Raw genomic sequence first — 9,901 nt, 5'->3', positions numbered from 1 at the left:
GCGCACCAAGACCCATATAAGCCTACAGCGCATTTTATTATTCAAAGACATGACAAAACACTGTGTAACACAGTACGTTATGAGAGTCAAAATATTTACTGTGTATTTACAGTAACTGTAGAGTTTAGATCATTCAAATGTTTATGCTTCGGTGCCTAACAGGCCAAGAGCTCAGTCAGTTCATTTCAGTTCACTGAGCACACCAAAGGCCAGGCCATTCCTTCCCTCATCATCAGTGTCTCCCTCCTCCGTCTTTAGTCAGCTGTTCAGACTCTGCATCTGCCCTCCCACAATTCTTCCCCCTCTCCAACCCCAAACAGTCCCATCAGGCCTCTCCCCCCATCTCTCTCTCCCTCTCTCTCTCTCTCTCTCTCTTGCTCTCTCTTTTTCTCTATTGGGAGTTGTGGGCAACTAAGTTAAGAGAGGAAGATAGTTTAAACATCTTTAAAAAGACCCCTTCCTCCATACTCCCTTGAGTAATGTCCTGCTTCTCTGATTGTAGCTAAGCCACTGCCCCTCCATACCCGACAAACATACTGAGATACTTACGGCAAAATTGAACCCACCTGGATCCAGAGGAGCCCAGGAAGCCCGAATTTGATCCCAAAAGCATTGTGTCCAACTCGTAGAAATAGAATGCATGTTGTAATTTCATGGTCTAACCTCTCTGTGAGTCTTTGCTGCCATCTCCTCTCATCCACCTGTGTTTGTAGTAGAACTTATGACGGTAAGTATGAGAAAAGAGGATGCTATCCTTAGTTGACGAGTTAGTGCTGTGTTAGTTGTACAGGGATGTCTGTCAAAAGTTGAGGAAATTGCCTAGTGAAAAAACCCATTGTTGTATTAGTTGGCAACATTTCTTGGCTTGGCTATCCTCTGAAAATAATTTCACATTTTCAGTGATGTAACCTTTCAGGTTAGTTATGTTCAGATCATTAAACCATCTCTGTTTTGTACAGCATTACCTGGTCTTGCATTATTATGGAATAGTCTGCCTATCCATGTGAGAGACGTAGACTCAGTCTCCAACTTTAAGTCTTTATTGAAGACTCATCTCTTCAGTAGGTCCTATGATTTAATGTATTCTGGTCCAGGGGTGTGAAGATGAACAGAAAGGTATTGGATCGACGAACCGCCCTTGCTGTCTCTGCCTGGCCTCTTTTCACTGCGATTCTCTGCCTCTTACCCTATTACGGAGGCTGAGTCACTGGCTTACTGGTGTTCTTCCATCCCGTCCCTAGGAGCGGTGCGTCACTTGAGTGGGTTGAGTCACTGACGTGATCTTCCTGTCCAGGTTTGACGCCCCCCTCGTGTTTGTGCCATGGGGGAGATACTCGTGGGCTATACTTGGCCTTGTCTCAGGGTGGTAAATTGGTGGTTGAAGATATCCTTCTAGGGGTGTGGGGGCTGTGCTTTGGCAAAGTGGATGGGGTTATATCCTGCCTGGTTGGCCCTGTCCGAGGGTAACGTCGGACAGGGCCACAGTGTCTCCCGACCCCTCCTATCTCAGCCTCCAGTATTTGTGCTGCAATAGTTTATGTGTCGAGGGCTAGGGTCAGTCTGTTATATCTGGAGTATTTATCATGCCCCAGGACTACCTGGACTGATGACTCCTTGCTGTCCCCAGTCCACCTGGTCATGCTGCTGCTCCAGTTTCAACTGTTCTACCTGCGGCTATGGAACACCTGTTCACCGGACGTTCTACCTGCTGTCTCTAACTCTGAATGATCAGCTATAAAAAGCCAACTGACATTTACTCCTGAGGTGCTGACCTGTTGCACCCTCTACAACCACTGTGATTATTATTATTTGACCCTGCTGGTCATCTATGAACTTTTGAACATCTTGGCCATATACTGTTATAATCTCCAACCGGCACAGCCAGAAGAGGACTGGCCACCCCTCAGAGCCTGGTTCCTCTCTAGGTTTCTTCCTATGTTCCTGCCTTTCTAGGGAGTTTTTCCTAGCCACAGTGTTTCTACATCTGCATTGCTTGCTGCTTTGGGTTTTAGCCTGAGTTTCTGTACAACACTTTGTGACATTGACTGATGTAAAAAAGGCTTCATGAATACATTTGAAATGTGATTGACTGTTGAAGATAACATCTGAATGAGGTTATGTAGGAGGTACATCAAAGTATATTATAAGCGTTCCTAATCAATGACATATTTTTTTTTCATTTTCTGTTCCTTTTGGCCTTGGCAAACTGACCTTCACCGTGCGCTCAAAGACTTGTTGGCGTAGCAGTACATTTCCAACAAAACTTTCCAGACACAAATGGGGTGTCCACAGCTGACCTTGTAGGTCTTCAAAGAACTCCCCCCATGTCATGTACATAGGATGCGCCTTGGATGCACCTCATCCTTCACAGTAGAATTGCTAAAATGTGCTTACAATGATGAGCTGGGCAAAACCATTAGCAATATTCCCACTATTGAAGTGTTCTTGTTTTCTATTTCAGATTGAGTTCACTGCAGACCAAATTGACGGTAAACTGATCTTGCTTTAAAAATCCAACATCTTTTGATGTCAATTTTACCAGTTGTTAAGGGGAAAGTTTATTGGATGACCTGACCTGTTGATGGCTTGCTAGTTTCCCCAGCTAACCCTAATGATCTGTGTGCTTCCCCATGAAGGCCCCCTTCATGTTTTTTGACAGGACCCCCAAAAGCGAGATGAAGATCTCTTACGCCCAGTGTGGTGACGTGATGAGGGCGCTTTGCCAGAACCCCTCCATCAAAGAGGTCATGAGAGTCCTAGGGAAACCAAGAGCAAAAAAGTAAACAAAACAATATAGGGATGAGGTAGGTAGATTGGATGGGCTATTTACAGATGGGCTGTGCACAGCTGCAGTGATCGGTTAGCTGCTCAGATAGCTGATGTTTAAAGTTAGTGAGGGAGATACAGTGGGGCAAAAAAGTATTTAGTCAGCCACCAATTCTGCAAGTTTTCCCACTTAAAAAGATGAGAGAGGCCTGTAATTTTCATCATAGGTACACTTCAACTATGAAAGAAAAAATGAGATAAAAACATCCAGAAAATCACATTGTAGGATTTTTTATGAATTTATTTGCAAATTATGGTGGAACATAAGTATTTGGTCACCTACAAACAAGCAAGATTTCTGGCTCTCACAGACCTTCTTTAAGAAGCTCCTCTGTCCTCCACTCGTTACCTGTATTAATGGCACCTGTTTGAACTTGTTATCAGTATAAAAGACGCCTGTCCACAACCTCAAACAGTCACACTCCAAACTCCACTATGGCCAAGACCAAAGAGCTGTCAAAGGACACCAGAAATCAAATTGTAGACCTGCACCAGGCTGGGAAGACTGAATCTGCAATAGGTAAGCAGCATGGTTTGAAGAAATCAACTGTGGGAGCAATTATTAGGAAATGGAAGACATGCAAGACCACTGATAATCTCCCTCGATCTGGGGCTCCACGCAAGATCTCACCCCGTGGGGTCAAAATTATCACAAGAACGGTGAGCAAAAATCCCAGAACCTCACGGGGGGACCTAGTGAATGACCTGCAGAGAGCTGGGACCAAAGTAACAAAGCCTACCATCAGTAACACACTACGCCGCCAGGGACTCAAATCCTGCAGTGCCACACGTGTCCCCCTGCTAAAGCCAGTACATGTCCAGGCCCGTCTGAAGTTTGCTAGAGAGCATTTGGATGATCCAAAGAAGATTGGGAGAATGTCATATGGTCAGATGAAACCAAAATATAACTTTTTGGTAAAAACTCAACTCGTCGTGTTTGGAGGACATAGAATGCTGAGTTGCATCCAATGAACACCATACCTACTGTGAAGCATGGGGGTGGAAACATCATGCTTTGGGGCTGTTTTTCTGCAAAGGGACCAGGACCAGGTGTAAAGGAAAGAATGAATGGGGCCATGTGTCGTGAGATTTTGAGTGAAAACCTCCTTCCATCAGCAAGGGCATTGAAGTTGAAACGTGGCTGGGTCTTTCAGCATGACAATGATCCCAATCACACTGCCCGGGCAACGAAGGAGTGGCTTCGTAAGAAGCATTTCAAGGTCCTTGAGTGGTCTAGCCAGTCTCCAGATCTCAACCCCATAGAAAATCTTTGGAGGGAGTTGAAAGTCTGTGTTGCCCAGCAACAGCCCCAAAACATCACTGCTTTAGAGGAGATCTGCATGGAGGAATGGGCCAAAATACCAGCAACAGTGTGTGAAAACCTTGTGAAGACTTACAGAAAACGTTTGACCTCTGTCATTGCCAACAAAGGGTATACAACAAAGTATTGAGATAAACTTTTGTTATTGACCAAATACTTATTTTCCACCATAATTTGCAAATAAATTCATTAAAAATCCTACAATGTGATTTTCTGGATTTTTTTTCTAATTTTGTCTGTCATAGTTGAAGTGTACCTATGATGAAAATTACAGGCCTCTCTCATCTTTTTAAGTGGGAGAACTTGCACAATTGGTGGCTGACTAAATACTATTTTGCCCCACTGTATGTCTCCAACTTCAGAGATTTTTTGTCATTCGTTCCAGTCATTGGCAGCAGAGAACTGGAAGGAAAGGTGGCCAAAGGAGGTGTTGGCTTTGGGGATGACTAGTGAGATATACCTGCTGGAGCATGTGCTACGGGTGGGTGTTGTTATGGTGACCAGTGAGCTGAGATAAGGCAGAGCTTTACCTAGCAAAGACTTATAGATGACCTGGAGCCAGTGGGTCTGTCGATGAATATGTAGCAAGGGCCAGCCGACGAGAGCGTACAGGTCGCAGTGGTGTGTGGTATATGGGGATTTGGTGACAAAACGGATGGCACTGTGATAGACTGCATCCAGTTTGCTGAGTAGAGTGTTGGAGGCTATTTTGTAAATGACACCGCCAAAGTCGAGGATCGGTAGGATAGTCAGTTAACGAGGGTATGTTTGGCGGGTGTGTTTGGTGGCCACTTCTACATTGTATAGTAGAAGTGGTCACTGGTTACATGTTCACACAGACAAAGGCATCAATTTGCTCTGCAAGTGTGTCCATCAGGAGCAACATTTTAGCTGATGGCATCCCAGTTTGTAGACAAATCTGCCTTTGGACAATGACTCCAGCCTTTGAACATGTGCATGGCCACACCATTGCTTAAGACGCCATCTTTCCGGTTTCTCTTTATTCACCTTGAACTCTGTAGAGGCTTGTATGTTGATGGGTTGGGTTGGTTTCACTGAAAGGAACTCCTTCCCTTGCTCACCGTGCCACTATAGAAATTAACACCAAGCTGATTGGCTTTGAGACCTTCCTACCAATGTTCCAGCACATCTTCAAGTCCAAAAACCTGGGTACCTTTGAGGACTTTGTGGAAGGACTGCTTGTCTTTGACAAGGAGAGTAACGGCACCGTCATGTGCGCCGAGTTGCGTCACACACTCGCAACTCTTGGTTAGTACCCATGTTCTATGTAGCTATAATCTCATGTTTATGATGTGATTATAGATGTGTAATGTATGCTCTATGAAGGTAATGTGTGAAACCCCTGAGGGTATCTGAAAGGAGGATTGGTTTGGGGTTTGTCTTCCCTTCCCGCATGATTTCACATGTAACATTTAATTTCACATTTGATGATCACATAACCTTACACATGTGGATTTATATTTTCACATGTGAATTATCTTCACATGAGATTTCACAAGGGATGCCCTGCAAACAAAAATCAGTCGTTAGGATGTCCCGGGAAAGTCACACATTGTTTTTGACTTACATGTTTGGCACACTTTTGCATACATTATTATAAGATGTATTTATCAGGTAATTATTACTCAACATGTCCTCACCTGGGATTTGAACTCAATACCTCTCGGTTCACAGCATTCAGATATTTTTGCTATTCCACCATTTCTGCATCAATGACTGACTTCACCTGTATTCCTACACTTTGGACTTCAAAGGAAATCGTTAAAAATACACGTTAAAAATACACTCAAGAAAAACGATTATTTTTATCATAGTGATTGAGGAGTAACGTTAAAACAAAATAATATTGCACCAACATTAGACTATACAGAAAACCCTCTAACTGCTGAAGTTCTGAGCAAGTTATAGACTTCGTGGCGAAAAAGATCAGCATAACCTAAATCCAGAGGTTCTGAGTTCAAATTCCAGGTGGGGTCATATTGAAAAGTCAGTACAAAGTAATCATGTCAAATGGATTCATATTGTCATTGATTAAAGACTTTTACACTATTTTAGCTGAACAGCGTACCACTTACCGTAAGAACCCCTGTAACGGCGTTCTTCGTTTGTTGAGAGAGAGGACCGAAATGCAGCGTGGTGATTACTCATGTTCTTTAATCAATAATTGACGATACATGAAATAACTAAACGAATACGAAAACAACAAACGGAACGTGAAACCTAATACAGCCTATCTGGTGAACACTACACAAAGACAGGAACAATCACCCACAAACACACAGTGAAACCCAGGCTACCTAAATATGGTTCCCAATCAGAGACAATGACGAACACCTGCCTCTGATTGAGAACCATATCAGGCCGAACATAGAACTAGACAAACTAGACATGAAACATAGAATGCCCACTCAGATCACACCCTGACCAACCACAACATAGAAATATACAAAGTAAACTATGGTCAGGGTGTGACAACCCCACACCATTTAATTACTTCCCTTACAAAAAAACGTGAAATCTGCAGTTTCACATGTGAAATAGCTGTTTTCACATGTTGAGCTGAATTGTTCACATATGAAAGCAAAAGAGACACATATAAGGTCAGTTGTTCACTTGTATTAAATGAAGAGTTTACATGTTAACACCCCATTTTCATACTAGAGATTTTCACATTTGAAAACTGTCACATTTGAAAAACATTTCACGTGAAAATCTAATTTGCAGTTTTACATGTAGTTTCATGGTTTCACATGTTGAAATGTTGCATCCTCGTGTTGTCACATTTATTTTACGTGAGATCATGTTTTCATGTGTAGTTTCATGTTATCACATGTTTCTTTTACATATTGTCACATTATCACATAAGTACACGTGATCACATTATGTTATGTTAACAGGTGTGCTTTCTTAAAAGTTCATTTGTGGAATTGATTTCCTTCTTAATGCGTTTGAGACAATCAGTTGTGTTGTAACAAGGCATGGGTGGTATACAGAAGATATCCTTATTATTTAAAGACCAAGTCCATATTATGGCAAGAAAAGCTCAAATAAGCAAAGATAAATAACAGTCCATCATTGCTTTAAGACATGAAGGTCAGTCAATCTGGAACATTTCAAGAATTTTGAACGTTTCTTCAAGTGCAGTCGCAAAAACCATGATGAAACTGGCTCTCATGAGGACCGCCACAGGAAACGAAGACCCAGAGTTACCTCTGCTGTAGAGGATAAGTTCATAGAGTTACCAGCCTCAGACATTGCAGCCCAAACAAATGCTTCACATTTTCAAGTAACACATCTCAACATCAACTGTTCAGAGGAGACTGTGTGAATCAGGCCTTCGTGGTTGAATTGCTGCAAAGAAACCACTACTAAAGGACACCAATAATAAGAAGAGACTTTCTTGGGCCAAGAAACACGAGCAATATACATTAGACCAGTGGAAATCTGTCCTTTGGCCTGATGAGTCCAAATCTGAGATTTTTGGTTCCAACTGCTGTGTCTTTGTGAGACGCAGAGTAGGTGAATGGATGATCTCCACATGTGTGGTTCCCACCGTGAATCATGGAGGAGGAGGTGTGATTGTGTGATGATATTTTGCTGGTGACACTGTCTGTGATTTATTTAGAATTCAAGGCATACTTAACCAGCATGGCTTCTACACCATCCCATGTGGTTTGAGCTTTGTGGGACTATCATTTGTTTTTCAACAGGACAATGACCCAACACACCTCCAGGCTGTGTAAGGGCTATTTGACCAAGAAGGAGAGTGGTGGAGTGCGGCATCAGATGACCTGGCCTCCACAATCACCCGACCTCAACCCAATTGAGATGGTTTGGGATGAGTTGGACTGTAGAGTGAAGGAAAAGCAGCCAACAAGTTCTCAGCATTTGTGGGAACTCCTTCAAGACGGTTTGAAAAGCATTCCAGGTGAAGCTGGTTGAGAGAATGCCAAGCGTGTGCAAAGCTGTCAACAAGAAAAGGGTGGCTACTTTGAGGAATCTAAAATCTTTGTTTAACACTTTTTTGGTTACTACATGATTCCATATGTGTTATTTCATAGTGTTGATATCTTCACTATTATTCTACATTGTAGAAAATAGTAAAAATAAAGAAAAAACCTTCAAGGCACAGTAGTTGTGTCCAAACTTTTGACTGGTACCGTATGATCACTTGAAATTAGTGTGTTTTTTCCAAAAGGGATGTGTCTGAGGATTGTTTAACACCATTTGAAATGTCTCACACCCCTCTGTTACACCTACAGATAGAGAAGATGACAGAGAAAGAGGTTGAGGTAGTGATGGAAGGACAAGAGGACGGCAATGGCTGCATTAACTACGAAGGTGCGGCAATAGACTACTTTATGCAGTGTGCTTTGGGCACCTATTGTTAATACATTTTCTGTTTCTATCGCTCTATTTCAGCCTTTGTGAAACACATCATGGCTGGGTGAATGATCAAGTGAGTAGAGCTTTTTAACCCTAAAGTACATGACCTTTTTGCCTGCACCCTGAGTCCTGCATCAAAATGTTCAAACTGATGTTAATGACAGGCGTCTCTCTCTGTTGCAGAATTCAAGATGTCGCTGACCTGAATCTTTATTTTGTTCCTCTCCCCATTTGTTCAAATCTTTGTCCTCAATGTGTGTGACTCATTCTATGTGTGTGTGAGCCGATGTGTGTGTCACAACGTTTTTGACAATGAAAATAAATGTTCAGGGTCAAACATCTAGGTCCAAAGCAATGTTAATCTTTATTTCCATGGTGTGGTTGAGTGACTGTTGCAAAGTGACAATATTGAGAGATGGTAACTATGTCCTGTATGGTGTGCACTTCCTCTGAAATAGGAGTGCGGTGTAATCCCTAAAGTGGGGGAGATCCTCTCCTTCTTTGGTGGTCCCATTGAAATCCATTACGTAATGGGTCTCTAGCGCATTCTTAGGTTTCACATGTCAAAAGCCTGCGTCTGTCACGTACGCATATTTAGACTAGCTAATGGAGAGATGACGTGACGACATTCCAAACAGGTGAGTGACAACTGTGCTTCTGTTTGTTATCTCCATATCTGTGAGGGATGAGGATTTAGAGGGCGGGAGGGAGGGAGAACAGCCTATTATGTTGCTAAGTAACTGTTTTCTACTGGTTGAACATTAAATAGAAACAGTTACTTTGTATCTACGTAAATTCAGTCGTATTAGCATGATATGTTATGGGACCTAATTTAAACTAAGCACAATTCATAACACTGAAACCATGAACCAAACTGATTATTGCCTCAATGGTAATGTGAACTGGCACCAGAACAGTTGAAGGGTGTAGCTACTGTAAGTCAAAGTAAATTAACAATAATTGGAAAATCCCTAGCTTTGCTGGTAAAATGGACTGATTTGGAGGATTGAGAGGATCTGACCCTATACACAGAGGATGAGACAACTATTAAGAGCTCTCCCTATTCAGTGAGTGATGCCAGAGCCATTGGGTGCAGCTGCTGTTGACCTAAGCTGGAGCTTAGGGACTGTTGTACCGTCCGACTTAACACTCAAGTATAAGGATGCCCAGCCCTGCAGACGCAGAATCGTAAAAGCTGACACACACACGCACACACACACACACACAACACACACAGACACACACACAAACACAAACACAAACACACACACACACACACACACACACACATTTTCCTTAAACAACAAATATGTTTTCATGATCTAACTTCTCATTAAACGTCCTGTC

General features: G+C 42.5%; 1 protein-coding gene across 1 annotated transcript; it reads left to right on the top strand.

The window, feature by feature from the left end:
- Window positions 1-563: 563 nt before the first annotated feature.
- On the top strand, window positions 564-8,619 carry LOC110487529 (myosin light chain 4-like; the record flags this gene model as incomplete). Its single annotated transcript, XM_090194343.1, has 8 exons — window positions 564-614; window positions 2,462-2,487; window positions 2,627-2,771; window positions 4,706-4,712; window positions 5,243-5,416; window positions 7,739-7,741; window positions 8,435-8,509; window positions 8,591-8,619. Coding segments are annotated over 8 exons (510 nt in total), but the record flags the coding sequence as incomplete, so codon positions are not given.
- Window positions 8,620-9,901: the final 1,282 nt, after the last annotated feature.

Source organism: Oncorhynchus mykiss, chromosome 13 (genome assembly GCF_057628025.1).
Source record: "Oncorhynchus mykiss isolate SJ-2025 chromosome 13, ASM5762802v1, whole genome shotgun sequence".
Taxonomy (NCBI): domain Eukaryota; kingdom Metazoa; phylum Chordata; class Actinopteri; order Salmoniformes; family Salmonidae; genus Oncorhynchus; species Oncorhynchus mykiss.
This window is presented reverse-complemented; position numbering and strand designations above follow the sequence as displayed.